We start from the raw sequence: 14,978 nt of genomic DNA on the forward strand, positions 1-14,978 counted from the left end.
AAAGAGCAGAACAGAAAATTAGCCATCAAGACATCATCAATGGACAAGACTTTTCTAGGTTCAGCCGAGGTGTTGAGGGGATCCGGTTTAATGGCCTCAGGATTGGGTCTCCTTCCTGTGGATGATGTGGTTCCGTTGGCTACATTGGGCCGAGAATCAGCACCTCCAAATTCAAATTTCTGCATCCAGCGGCTCACGCATCTGGTCAGGATTCCTCCCTACTGACGTGTTTACATCCCACTGTGAGGAGAAGCCCTAGGACACGCTGGACCAACTACATCTCTCGGCTGGCCTGGGAACGCCTCGGGATCCCTCCGGATGAGCTGGTGAATGTGGCCGGGGAGAGGGAAGTCTGGGTTTCCCTGCTTAGGCAGCTGCCCCCACGACCCGACTCCGGATAAGCGGCAGATAATGGATGGATGGATGGATGGCTGGATGGATGGGTGAACGGATGGACGGATGGATGGATGGATGGATGATGGGTGGATGATGGACGAATGGATGGATGGATGGATGGATGGACGGATGGATGACGGACGGACGGACGGGTGGATGGATGGATGGATGGATGGATGGACGGACGGACGGACGGATGATGGACGGACGGACGGACGGACGGATGGATGGATGATGGGTGGATGATGGACGAATGGATGGATGGACGAATGGCTGGATCATAAATTCATTTTAGGAATACCTGCTCCACTCTTCTGTTAATCCGGCGTTGAATTAATGTAAAGAAATAAAAGTGAAGATGTCTGAAGTTTATTCCAGTTCCATCGGGGGAAAACGATTTGTGTAGATTTGGGGACGAGGACGTGATGACCGGGAATCATTTCCAGTCCCAGCTGCAGGCATGCACGGCCTCGTAAATCAGAACAAGCCGATGCTCCTGTCTGCAGCCGCAGTGAAGGCCATGAGAGCAAGACAGTAGTAGACAGGGTGGTCCTGAAGGTTTGATGAAACGTAAAGCTCTGGGAAAGGCTGATGTTTCCAGCTGGCTTTCATGTTTCACTTTAGAACACAGTTTGTCATCAGTCCAGAGACTCAGATATTTGTAAGATGACAGCTTTTCTCCTCTGAGGTCTGAATGCAGCCGTGCTCTGTGTTTTTACATCAACTCGGTCTTCCTGGCAGTTAACAGGATTTTAACCTGAAGCTCTTCAACCACCGGGCTGAGAGAGGATCCCGTACAGAAGATAACAGTACCGTCATCAGCATAAAGATGCAACCTACTGTTGTGCAAATCATTATATCTCCATAAGATCAGATTTCAGCCCTTCACCCAGTTCCACCTGAGAGATGATTCCTGAAGCAGTCGATACTGGAGTCGGCCGCTCCCCCGTCCTGAGTCTGCCTAACTGAATCAAATTCCTCGGAGAGATGCATGAATAGAGTTGCACGGCGTTGTTTTCTGCACAAGGTAGTGACACAGCAGCTGGCATTGTACAGGACCAGCTCTTAGCCCAAACTGGGTGGATGTGTCTGTGCAGGGCCTCAGACGGACAGCCGGAACCTGGCGGACTACACCATTGCAGCGGGCACCACCTCCATGAACGCCCAGAGACTTCTGCGGGCCCTGAAGCTGCAGAGGCCTGTGCTGCTGGAGGGATCACCCGGCGTGGGAAAGACCAGTCTGGTGGCAGCGCTGGCCAAAGCATCGGGGAACCACCTGGTCCGAATCAACCTGTCAGAGCAGACGGTAAGGACTGCTTTCTAGTAACCTTTCAAACTGAAATGCTCCATGATGATGATCATCTTGTTTCTGGCAGGATGTCACTGACTTGTTTGGGACGGATCTCCCGGTGGAGGGAGGGAAGGGAGGAGAGTTTGCGTGGCGGGATGGCCCTCTTTTGGCTGCTCTGAAGGCAGGACACTGGGTTGTCCTGGATGAGGTGGGAACTGCTTCTGTTTCTTAGCAAAAAAGAGTTTTTGTTTGTTTGTTTGTTTGTAAAGTGTTTGTTGTGTTCCAGCTGAACCTGGCCTCTCAGTCGGTGTTAGAAGGTCTGAACGCCTGCTTTGATCACAGAGCAGAGATCTACATTCCTGAGCTGGGCATGAGCTTTCAGGTCCAGCAGGACAAGACCAAGATCTTTGGATGCCAGAACCCATTCACTCAGGGTGGTGGACGTAAGGGGTTGCCCAAATCCTTCCTCAACAGGTTTACCCAGGTGAGAAACCGGAGCAGATCCTCAATATTAAGCAGCCCCTCTTTCTTCTGCCACTCTCCAGAGAACTTCAAGAAAAGTGATAAGAAAATGATTAGGTTTGTTTTGTTTCCTGTTTCCAGGTTTTTGTGGACCAGCTCACAAGTAAAGACATGGAGTTCATTGCTGATTCTGTTTTTCGCAGCATTGACAAGGAAATTATTGCCAAAATGGTGGAATTCAATAAGAAGGTAGGTTTTTCCCTTCTAACGGGGTCCACCTGACGCCTTTACCGGCTGCACGGTCCAACTTCTGCTTCCCCGTCAGCTTGTGCAGGAGGTGTGTATGGAGAGGCGGTGGGGTCAGAAAGGAAGCCCCTGGGAATTTAACCTGCGTGACTTGTTCCGCTGGTGTCAGCTGATGCAGAACGACCATTCGCCAGGATTTTTCAACCCAGGCCAGCATGTCACCTTGGTTTATGCTGACAGGATGAGAAGCGAGGCTGATAAGGCTCAGGTAAACTCCACCGACCTGTCCATGACTCCATCACATCTGGTTTGTGTTTAGACTAAACAATCTAATATTTCAGCTCTGTGGTTTTCAGATTTAATTCCCATGCCATTCCTTTATTTTCTGATTTTATCCTGAGGGTTGTTATAAAGCTGAGTTAAATACGCCACGGCTAACCGCGACCCACACGATTACCATGTCCATGTGTGATTTTTAGATTGCACATCTGTATAAACACAGACAATCCTGCTGTGATCCAGGATTTCACATGCAGACTCGGAGTAGATGTGAACAACAGCCCAGAGAAGCACTTGTTTATCAGGACTGTGACGGACAGAAACAGGTGTTTCTGGTTTGTACTAGTTACTTTTCCAACTTTTGTTGCTCCTGTTCCAACTTTTTCCAAACGTGTTGCTGCATCAGATTCACTATCAGCTCATATTTTCCATCAAATTTTCCCTCAGTTTCGTTATCTCATATGTTGTTTTTGGGAATAAAATGACAGATGATAAACTCTGGAAATCATTGCATTCTGCTTTTTTTTACATTTTATACTGAGTTCCAACTTCTTTGTCGTAAGTTGACAGTACCATTGCTGTTTTATGAGGCATTCAGTAGCTACCTGTATGTTGATATTGGCAGTTGAGTTGCAAGCTGCAGGAAAAGTCTGTGTTGCTGTGTGTTAACATACTTCTGTCCCACACAGGTGCTGTCAGTGTTCAGGCAGGTGTTTGGAGAGGACTACGAGCCTTACTGTGGCTCCAGAGAGTTCCACATCACTCCTCTCAATGTGCAGGTTTGTCAGTAATGAAACCACATCCTGCTGGCTGCAGAGTCTTGTTATTCTGTTCACATCATAAACGTAATTCTTCTGTCCTGCTTGCTGGTGTAGGTGGGCTTCTCGGTTCTGCACCGCAGTGGTGGAGCTCCTGTGGCTCTGGACCCTCCTCTGTCCATCACACACCAGTCCTTGAGGCCCCTGGAGTCCCTGATGAAGTGTGTAGAGATGGGCTGGATGAGCATACTGGTTGGCCCCACCGCGAGTGGGAAGACCAGCCTAGTGAGACTGCTGGCGCTGCTGACTGGACATCATCTCAGGGTCATGGCCATGAATAGTGCTATGGACACCACGGAGCTGCTTGGAGGTTTTGAGCAGGTATCAAGGAAACAGTGTCTAGTTTTGCAGCCTTACTAGTCCTCTGAAAACAAAGGACCATGTCATTCTTTTTCCTCATTCCAGGTTAATATAATGCGCCCATGGCAACAGGTGCTGGAGAGCGTGGACTACATGGTTGCCATGGTGATAAGACGTGGTCTGATGTCCCTGGATGTCGGCATCCAAGACACTGAGTTCCTGCTGCAGACATGGGGCGTATTCTGCCAGTGGTTGAAAGAGGAAGGGCTGCAAAGGACTGAAGGAACAGTCACGGCTGAGGCGCTAAACAAGCTGGAGGTCATCATCCTCCTCCTGCAGAAGCTCAACACCAAACTCAAAGTCTTCACTGGTAAGTTACTTCTGGATAACTTCAGGATTTAAGGCAGTGGTTCGCAGACTGGGGGGTGGCCCCCCCTGGGTGTATGCAGCAACATGACAGGGAACTATCTGGTCATACTTTGGTCTCTGGCCTTAAAGAGAACTATCTGGTGATGCTTTGGTCTCTAGCCTTACAGGGAACTATCTGGTGATGCTTTGGTGTCTGGCCTTAAAGGGAACTATCTGGTGATGCTTTGGTCTCAAGCCTTAAAGGGGACTATCTGGTGATGCTTTGGTCTCTGGCCTAAAAGGGAACTATCTGGTGATGCTTTGGTCTCTGGCCTAAAAGGGAACTATCTGGTGATGCTTTGGTCTCTAGCCTAAAAGGGAACTATCTGGTGATGCTTTGGTCTTTAGCCTAAAAGGGAACTATCTGGTGATGCTTTGGTCTCTAGCCTTAAAGGGAACTATCTGGTGATTCTTTGGTCTCTGGCCTTAAAGGGAACTATCTGGTGATGCTTTGGTCTCTGGCCTTAAACTGATCTGGTGATGCTTTGGTGTCTGGCCTTAAAGGGAACTATCTGGTGATGCTTTGGTCTCTGGCCTTAAACTGATCTGGTGATGCTTTGGTCTCTGGCCTTAAAGAGAACTATCTGGTGATGCTTTGGTCTCTGGCCTTAAAGGGAACTATCTGGTGATGCTTTGGTCTCTGGCCTTAAAGGGAAGTATCTGGTGATGCTTTGGTCTTTAGCCTTAAAGGGAACTATCTGGTGATGCTTTGGTCTCTGGCCTTATAGGGAACTATCTGGTGATGCTTTGGTCTCTGGCCTAAAAGGGAACTATCTGGTGATGCTTTGGTCTCTGGCCTTAAAGGGAGCTATCTGGTGATGTTTTGGTGTCTGGCCTTAAAGGGAAGTATCTGGTGATGCTTTGGTCTCTGGCCTTAAAGGGAACTATCTGGTGATGCTTTGGTCTCTGGCCTTAAAGGGAGCTATCTGGTGATGCTTTGGTCTCTGGCCTAAAAGGGAACTATCTTGTGATGCTTTGGTCTCTGGCCTAAAAGGGAACTATCTGGTGATGCTTTGGTCTCTAGCCTAAAAGGGAACTATCTCGTGATGCTTTGGTCTCTGGCCTTAAAGGGAACTATCTGGTGATGCTTTGGTCTCTGGCCTTAAACTGATCTGGTGATGCTTTGGTGTCTGGCCTTAAAGGGAACTATCTGGTGATGCTTTGGTCTCTGGCCTTAAACTGATCTGGTGATGCTTTGGTCTCTGGCCTTAAAGGGAACTATCTGGTGATGCTTTGGTCTCTGGCCTTAAAGGGAACTATCTGGTGATGCTTTGGTCTCTGGCCTTAAAGGGAAGTATCTGGTGATGCTTTGGTCTTTAGCCTTAAAGGGAACTATCTGGTGATGCTTTGGTCTCTGGCCTTAAACTGATCTGGTGGAACTATCCATGGCATTAATGGGAGCTATCTTGTGTTGGCTGTAACATGTGGGGTTTTCTTCCAGACATGTCCAAGCTGCAGATGGACTTCATGCTGCTGAAGGAGCGTCTGGCTCAGCTAGAGGACGGCTGGACAAATGGGGGCTTTGAGTGGCTGGATGGTATGCTGGTGCAGGCCCTGCAGGCTGGTGACTGGTTGCTCATGGACAATGTCAACTTCTGTAGGTGAGTTCATTTGTTCATGTTTTTTCTCAGAAGTAATTCCGAATGCAGAGCAGCATTTCCTGTAAACTGTTAATGTGACCTGGTGAGCGATGAGAGAACGTCTGTCTTCATCATACATTTCATTCTCAGTGCTTCTGTCCTGGATCGCCTGAACGCTCTCCTTGAGCCCAGTGGATCACTCACCATCAACGAACGTGGCGTCATAGATGGGAAGACGCCGACTCTTACCCCCCATCCTAACTTTAGGTTGCTATACAAATCATTTAGAGCTTAATGGGTTGTTGTAGTGGCTGCAGAACTCAGCTGATCTGTCGGGCTTTGCAGGCTGTTCCTGACCATGGACCCCATGCATGGGGAGCTCTCCAGAGCGATGAGGAACAGAGGGGTGGAGATTTACATCCCAGGAGAAAATGAAGGGGTCTGCTGGGACACACTGGACCTGAAGACCCTGCTTCACAGTGCAGGGGTAACTGGGGACTGTGTGTGTCATCTGCTGATTAAACTGCACAAAGACATCAAATCTACCATCTGGGGTAAACCGTGAGATGATTTCAGTAAAATAATATCCAGTCAGTCTCTGCAGCATTGATCAGACTCTGGAATCTGTCTTTCAGATTCCCCAGCTTCCTCAGTGGCCTCCCTCCTCCATGCAGCCACCCTGCTGTCCTGCCAGCTGCAGAGAGGAGTAGATTTACCCAAAGCCCTGCAGCATGCCTGTGGAGAAGCCTACGCTTTCTGCCAACGCACCACAGCCAGCCAAAAGGTATCAATACTTCAGAATCATATTCTTATGCTTCCACTAATATTTGTCAATAAAGATCATCTTTATCAAATATGGTGTCGCCCAAAGTTCAGCTTTGGAACCACTTTTCATAGCCCGTTAAATAGCAGCTGGTGTATATATATATATATATATACTGCTTTAGGATGGGGTTTAGAAAAAAATAGTTGTGTTTACAAAAACTCCACAACCTGTTTCAGTTTCTTCATGCTAACTCCAGTATGACCATAGCCTCCTACATCCTGTCTCCTTCCAGCAAGCCCAGCAGCTCATTGAGCAGCACTTGGCTGTCCTTCACTCAGAGAACTGGGGAAGTGGACTGTTGTGTGCTGCAGTCTGGCCTGACGGCTTCCCCTCAGCACTGGTCTCCACAGAGGATTCATGCTTCTCCTCCGTCCTCCGAGATGGACAGGTCCTCCTGTTTTGCCTCAACAACCTCAGCCTGCAGGGCAAGCGGTAAGGATGCTAACAATACAGTTACATGAGTAAAATGCAGAAACCACCCACAAATAAAAGAAACTTCTTAAATGGAGACAGTGCTATTTTCCTCCTCAGTAATTCTGGTGCTTGTATGTGTGCAGGAATCGTCCACTGAGTTTGAGTGACCTGCGGCAGGCTTTACAGAGCAGTGGTGTCCATGAGGATGTGGTTTTCTCTGGAGGAGTGGTGGATCTGGAGGAAGGAGATGCTCTGAAACTTGTCCCCACAGCAGTGAGATTGGTTTCAGAGAGAGCCTCTCATGGAGACTGGATCCTTCGCAGCAGCTGGCTCTCACACCTGGTGAAGAGCTACAAACATGCCCTTGGTTTGTTATTCTGCTCACGTAAACACAGCTGAACGTCTAATCTAGATTTATAGAGTATGTTTGTCTGTGACAGACTGGTGACCTGTTTGATCTGTTTCAGATCCAGTGCTGGTCCATGTGGAGGCAGGAAACCAGGCTCTAAAAGCTGTGTTCAGTAGCCAACTTGCTACAAGAGGCAAGTCGCTTGCTGGGCTGTTGCAGCCTCATAACATAGGTAAACTTACCACGATTTCCTTCTTTCATTTGTACCGGATCTGGTCTATAAGTCACAATATTTTTCATATTTTGGCTTGTTCTGCGACTTATAGTTCAGTGCGACATATGTTTTGTTTTTTATTTATTTTATTTTATTTCCCCTCTTCGTGAAGCATTTTTTGAACGATACAACTTATATTCAGGAGCGACTTATAGTCCAGACAATACGGTAGTCTTCATTGTCCTTCCTGAAAAGTGGTGATTCACAGCAGTCCAACTTTAAAATGTTGTGTAGATGATGTTTAGAAGATAGAATTTAGATTAAGAAAGAAGAAATATGTCTACAATTTTCAGGGTTCTTGCCATTAGAAAAGTACAGAGAACTTTTAGTCAGGTATTCTGACATGTCTAATAAGCCTTAATGCTGTCACATTATCCTAGGCTTTGTCCCTGACCATATACTGTATATAAAAAGATGGCCGGCGCTTCTGTGACGTCATCCGAAGGTTTCTGAAGAGCAAAAGTGACGCTCATTGGGCGGTTCCCACCATTGCCATCTTGGCAGCGTCAAACATGTTGTCATTCCCGGAAAATCCAAAAGTGGGCAAAAAGATGGAGCTGAGAGGGGGACTGTGAAGATGGGGTGGATGATTGACACCCACCAAATTTTCGAGCTGCCTGTAGCTAAGTGCTAACCAAGCCAACACAGAGCTAACGGTAGCTAACCAGCTTATTAAGGTATTCAGGCTAACGCTAAGGCGCACTGTTAGCCAGCTAAAAATCACGGTTGTGCTGCACTCTCCCTTCTTGCCGTGAATATTGGATACATCTCAATCAAAATGACACGCCCCTAATTATGCCGAATTTCAAGATTAAATAACATCCAAACAGATGAGTTAGAAAAACATTCAACCCCCCTCATAGTTGTCATGAAGGTAAACTTGACCTATTAATCCTAAAATGGATTTTTGTACCAGGCTTTAAACATGTTTATTTCTGCTGTGAAGTTGGTCTTTTTAACATGGGCGTCTATGGGGATTTACTCTGTTTTGGAACCAGCCCCTAGTGGATGAGGGGGGAACTGCATTTTTTTGCACTTCCACATAGGCTTCACATGTTATCGGACAAGGTTGCCGCTTGTCCCTGACCTTTGGAGATGTACTTGGTCTTTATGGGGTCTCTTGGTTGGTGGTATTTCAGACTCTTTCAGAACAGGTGTGTAGAGTCTGACTCTTTACATTTAATAGTTCACTAAATCTGGTTGGGTCGGGGGTTGCAACATTCCTTTGGTCAGAGTTGCTTTCACACTGCACTGGTCAAAGGAATCAAACTTTTTAGAACAGCATATTCCCGTCCTCGCCAGAGGTGGCGTTGTATCAAGAATTGCTGAAGGAGAAGCCAAGACAGACAGTGAAGAAGAAAAGCTGCTCATCTATTGGTTAATTGGTTAATCCATGACTCCATGAGAGAGAGAAAAGAGAGAGACTGCAGGAGTTAGAGCGGTAGGGAGGGGAGGCAGGGAAAGTCTGAGCAGAGGAAGTCACAATGAGAAACTTCCTGTTTAGATGTGAATGTTTCGCTACCAGCTTTAACAATAAACACCACACAACTCTGCTAGTTCCAACAGAGTCCTATGTCTGCTTCACCTCTGCTGGGTAAAAGGAAGTGAGCTAACCCTGAAGCTAGCGCTGGGTAAAGAGAAGGAAGATAACTCTGACGCTAGCTGCCGCTAGCTGCTGGGTAAAGAGAAGGGAGCTAACCCTGAAGCTAGCTGCTGAGTAAAAAGAAGGAAGATAACTCTGAAGCTAGCTGCTGCTAGCTGCTGGGTAAAGATAAGGGAGCTAACCCTGAAGCTAGCTGCTGAGTAAAGAGAAGGGAACTAATCCTGAAGCTAGCTGCTGCTAGCTGCTGGGTAAAGAGAAGGGAGCTAATCCTGAAGCTAGCTGCTGGCTAAAAGGAAGAGAACTAACCCTCAAGTTAGCTGCTGGGTAAAGAGAAGGAAGATAACTCTGAAGCTAGCTGCTGCTAGCTGCTAGGTAAAGAGAAGGGAGCTAACCCCGGTGCTAGCTGCTGCTAACTGCTGGATAAAAGGAAGGGAGCTAATCCTGAAGCTAGCTGCTGCTAGCTGCTGGGTAAAGAGAAGGAAGATAACTCTAAAGTTAGCTGCTGCTAGCTGCTGTGTAAAGAGAAGGAAGATAACTCTGAAGCTAGCTGCTTCTAGCTGCTGGGTAAGGAGAAGGAAGATAACTCTGAAGTTAGCTGCTGCTAGCTGCTGGGTAAAGAGAAGGAAGATAACTGAAGCTAGCTGCTGCTGGGTAAAGAGAAGGGAGCTAACCTTGAAGCTAGCTGATGCTAGCTGCTGGGTAAAGAGATGGAAGATAACTCTGAAGTTAGCTGCTGCTAGCTGCTGGGTAAAGAGAAGGAAGATAACTCTGAAGCTAGCTGCTGCTGGGTAAAGAGAAGGGAGCTAACCTTGAAGCTAGCTGATGCTAGCTGCTGGGTAAAGAGATGGAAGATAACTCTAAAGCTAGTTTCTGCTAGCTGCTGGGTAAAGAGAAGTGAGCTAACCCTTGTCCTAGATGCTGCTAGCTGCTGGGTAAGGAGAAAGAAGCTAATCCTAAAGTTAGCTGCTGCTAACCCTGAAGCTAGCTGCTTTGTAAAGTGAAGGGTGCTAAGCCGGAAGTTAGCTGTGGCTTGCTGCTGTGTAAAGAGAAGGAAGCTAGCCCTGATGCTAACTGCATCTTCATCCACGAGGAATCACCTATTTCCTCCTCCTGAGCTCGGTGTGGCGGCGGAAAGTTTAGCAACTGTTTCTGTTGTGATTTTTCCCCGATAGTGGGGGCAACAGACCAGAGCTTTATGGTTACCAAAGAGTCAAAGAAATGTTGCACTTCAGGAGCAAAAAGACCAGATGGAAAGATTAGGAAAAAACTTCTGCTGTTTCTGTGTGCGCTGAGTTTAATTTACCCAGCAAAGAAGCTGCCTCATAAGCGCAGGTTCAATCCCGACATCTCCCTGACCCACTTTCTCATCTACTTACTAAACAGTAAAAGACACTAGAGCCCACAATATGTTAAAAATAAAATAAAGTAAAAAAAAAAAAAAGCACTTGTTTGGAACACACAAATTACACAAATAACATCTCGCTTTATTTATACACACACACACACGTATGTATATTGCCGGTCAAAAATAACGGCGGTAACTAACTGTGTATTTAATTCCGTTAATATTTTACTCTGCGACAGACTGGTGACCTGTCCAGGGTGTACCCTGCCTCTCACCTGTTCAAATGCTGGGATAGGCTCCAGCTCACCCGTGACCCATATGGAATAAGCGGTCAAGATAATGGATGGAATATTTTTAACAGAATTAACCCATGCGCGGCATGACGAGCCCCATACATCTGTCATTTCTCTGTTATGACACCAGGACGTGGAGAGGCAGATGGATGAGATCAGCCGGCTGGTTCTATAGATGGATTTGAGAATAAACTCAGCATTAATAGAGCAACCCGTAGACGTCGCCTGGTGAGAGGGTTCCACACCGCTGCGAGAGCCTGAGGCGGAGTGGATCAATGGTGCTTCTGGGGCGGGTGTTCGGCCAGGTCCTGTGTGTCTAGGCGGCATGGAGCGGTGTAAGAAACAATAGGCACACTAATTAAGAGTGAGACTTTGGCTCGCAGTGTTTCAAATACCATGCAACCAGTCAAGCCAACTTTTCTGGATACCAGGGCAGGAGGAGGTCTTTTTGCAGGATCTCCTTCAGTTTCCAAAGCAAACCAGAGCGAGCGCACGTCGCTGCCATTAGGGGAACACCTAAATCTAATCAGGTGAGCAGCCATTCTTCTACACCTGCGTCAGACGCTGTGTAACGTAAGTAATTCGCTCTTTCCGCGATTTACTCTTTACATTTTAAACTGCTATTTTGATTTAAAAACTGTGAATTATCCAGCTTTGAGGCTGTGAACGCAGCTTCAGAGCTGATGAATACGTGTGTGTGCAGCCATCGGTTTTTCATCTTTCAGATAAAAAAAACCACACATTTAATTTTTTAATTTTTTTTTTGTATTCCTATTCAACAATTTGGTCTATTTCACATGTGTCCATCACATAAAAATCTGTTTAAACCACAGGGTTTAATAAAAGAGAAGATGAAGGCTGACAATGGTTTTCAGTGCTTCTCCTGAGTTTCCTGAGTAGGTTATTCAGCGTGCATCTTTGAATACCAGTTAAAACAAAGTTCTGGAAATGGGTGTTGAAGCAAGTCAGCTTGCTGTGAATTTGGTGTTGTGGCTTCATCTGACGACGTCCTGAATGAGCTCAGCACCGTTTCAGGACCTGGAAAACTCTCACTAGTTGTACTGAAGACAGGAAATAATGTTTTTAACGTTGGAAACAGTGACGTATGTCATGCTAAGTGACACTGTGAAAATGAAACATTAAGGCCTGTTTCTGCTCCCTTATGTACATAAACAGCGATGTCCATTTCAAACGTTGTCCTACGTCGCCGTCCTCACACTTCCATGCGTGTTTTGCCTTGCCATGGTTGTTAAGTCAATTCCTCCACTAGGGGGCAGCGCTGAGTTCAGAGTTAACTCCTGCGAGCCGACGTCACTTTCAGACACTGGTTGGCGGCGGTAATTTGTTGCTATGAAGCTGTTTACAACCATCTTTCTTCAAAAGCTCACTCAGTGTCTGCAGTTGATGTCCTCGTCTTCATTCTTCTTCTGCTTTTCTTCCTGTTCCTGCGGTCAGTAATATAGCTGAGCTCCGTGAAAACAGACCAAATTACGTGCGTAACAAACGCAGAGGACGGACGAAACTGTCCGTCCATCTGCATCTTTTGTGTCGAGCATAAATGGGCCTTTAGTCTTCAGAGTGACTGCAGCAGGTTTGCTTTTAGGACACGAGATGAAATCACTAGAAAAAAATTGCGATAGTTCTAATTTTTCTCTATTGTAATGTCACAAATAACTTCATATTGCTGAATGTCCTCTTTCCAGATGAATACAGGATTCTGGTGGACATGCGCTGGAACAAGCAGTATCTTGATATTTTAGCCAACAAATGCAACTTTGAGGATGAGGAGCGATACACAGAGTTTCTGGAAGCTTTGAATGCAGTTGCCAACAGGTAGGCAGACAACGTTGATCATCCTGTAAAGGTCACTGGATATTTGTTGTTTAGTTCCAGATAGCAAAAAATGTTTGGCCCAGATGTGGCCCAGATGTGGCCTTGACTTACAGAGTTGACTTAATGTGAGTGTAGCTGCCAAGACTCAGTCACATACCACCATACATGGCCCGCAAGGCAACTCCCATAAGGAAGGCTTCCCGTATTAGTACCACTTCTGGCCCACAAAATACAAGCCATAATCCAGGCCAACAACCGGCATCTGGTCCACTTCTGGCCCACACATTTGCCAGTGTAGTAACTGAGGCATAAGTGGCCAGAAGTAGCCCAGTTTCAGCCCAAGCATGTCTGTTATCTGGGTATCTCTCTTCACATTTATTTTTACTGCATTAAATGTGTTGATGCTTTGCGCTCCAGGATTGCTCTCATGATGGACAGAGAGGAGAGATCTGTCATCTGCAACGCTGCCATCAACATGTGGACTCAGAACTGCTCTCTGAGGATCGCCACAGCCTTTAGTAAAGGTAAACACACACTGACTAATAAATTCTATCCTTTAGCATAATTTAAAACTTAGCTAACATTCGGTCCCCCCTCCTCACAGGGACGGTAGATATCGGTCATCTGCCTCATCCGGTGTTGATGCACCTGCGGACGTTTTTCGACCTGTGGGACTCGTTCATCCTGAAGGCGGTGCAGAATGGACAGCCCCACATTTCAGACCACATCATGTTTGAGGTCAGAAGGTTTTCTGTCACCAGCCGACCCAGAGGGTTTACAGAACAGCAAGGACATGCCAGGATGCAGAAGTTTAAATAGAAAACTAATACAAACAATACAAATAAAACTTTGTCATTGTCATCAACCCATGAAACGCCCAACGAGGCTATCCAAAACCACGCCCCCCTTACCTTTCTGACATCATGTCCAAACCTGCTTGATCTTCCATCCGTCTCTCTCTGTCCCTTCTGCTCACCTCATTAATGTGAAACTTACCATGATGACTTCCCTCATCATGTCCACTTTTTAGATCAAAACTTTACTCCTGTGATCAATTTCTCTGAATGTTGTTAGTTTAAAATCTTCTGTTTTAAAGTATTGATTGTATTTTAGAAGACGTTTTTGTCTGTATATATATCAAGAAACAGAAGTTAGTGCTGTGCTTTTAACCCATCACTAGTTACTCTAGGAGCAGTGAGTACATGGGGGGTTAAAGGCCTTGCTTAGGGGCCCACAGTGGTTCACCTCCTTTGCCAGCTAGGTTCTCCAGACTCAAGCCCACCATGAGACTACCACTCCGCATTTTATTCTGTTCCTGTAAGTTGACCTTAAGTATCATGAAAAATACCCAGAAATAAAATGTATTATTATTATTTTAAAGACCAGCACTCTGGGAACAGAGATGTTGTGTTTGATGGGATACAAAGAGATTTTTTGTATAAGATGGGGCTGAACTGTTAGAGGCTTTGTAGATAATTAGAAGGATTTTGTATTTAACATTTTTGCTGAATTTAAGGGAGAAAATTTAAGCTCATCCAGGTTTCAATGTCTCTGAGACAATGGTTTTTTTTCTTGATTTTGACTAATGAACAATACTATGTATCAGTATAACACTGGAAATCTTAGGGTTACTTGCGTAACTCCTGGTTCTTTGATAACAGAGTGAGGTGTTTCACTATGGGAAATCGCCTTGGCGTGACCAACTACGGAAGCTCCAATGACATCACGTCTGTCCGTGACAGACCGGTCAAGCCGTGCTCGGGGCCCCACCCCCTCATATTAACACGGCCGACCGACCCCTCCTACTCATTCTAAGCAGGTTTCTTTCCGTGCCCTGCAAGGAGGGAAGTGTTGGTGAAACACCTCACTCTGTTATCAAAGAACCAGGAGTTACGCAAGTAACCCTACGTTCTTTTTCTAACTTCGCTCGGTGTTTCACTATGGGAGATATAGCCCACTCCCGAATTGCATCAGCTCCCTGACGCCGTGAACTTTAATGAGTAAAGAGAGACCTTTACCCTAGATCAGCAACACCTGCCTCCAGCACAGCGTGAGACAGTGACTGACGAACAACATTGAGCCTATAAAAACGCACAAACGTGTGAGGTGTTGCCCAACTTGCTGCTGTGTAAATGTCCCGAACTGACACTCCTCTGAACAGGGCCCACGATGAAGCCATGCTCCTAGTAGAGTGGGCTCTCACCCCCAGAGGAGGCTGGGAGCCCTTACATCTGTAAGCAACAGAAATGGCCTCCACTATC

General features: G+C 46.4%; 1 protein-coding gene across 1 annotated transcript in view; it reads left to right on the plus strand.

Moving 5' to 3' along the window:
• mdn1 (midasin AAA ATPase 1) overlaps window positions 1–14,978 on the plus strand; it is a 94,402-nt gene that overhangs the window by 44,701 nt on the left and 34,723 nt on the right. The window contains 18 exon segments of the mRNA XM_041975695.1: window positions 1,494–1,702; window positions 1,773–1,895; window positions 1,974–2,171; window positions 2,291–2,398; window positions 2,475–2,663; window positions 3,364–3,453; window positions 3,550–3,813; window positions 3,898–4,162; window positions 5,642–5,801; window positions 5,931–6,047; window positions 6,126–6,334; window positions 6,416–6,564; window positions 6,839–7,038; window positions 7,164–7,387; window positions 7,488–7,601; window positions 12,588–12,717; window positions 13,135–13,241; window positions 13,322–13,455. Of these exon segments, the coding sequence (XP_041831629.1) occupies window positions 1,494–1,702; window positions 1,773–1,895; window positions 1,974–2,171; window positions 2,291–2,398; window positions 2,475–2,663; window positions 3,364–3,453; window positions 3,550–3,813; window positions 3,898–4,162; window positions 5,642–5,801; window positions 5,931–6,047; window positions 6,126–6,334; window positions 6,416–6,564; window positions 6,839–7,038; window positions 7,164–7,387; window positions 7,488–7,601; window positions 12,588–12,717; window positions 13,135–13,241; window positions 13,322–13,455 (2,990 nt within the window).

The sequence above is a fragment of the Melanotaenia boesemani genome, chromosome 22, assembly GCF_017639745.1.
Source record: "Melanotaenia boesemani isolate fMelBoe1 chromosome 22, fMelBoe1.pri, whole genome shotgun sequence".
Classification (NCBI taxonomy): Eukaryota; Metazoa; Chordata; class Actinopteri; order Atheriniformes; family Melanotaeniidae; genus Melanotaenia; species Melanotaenia boesemani.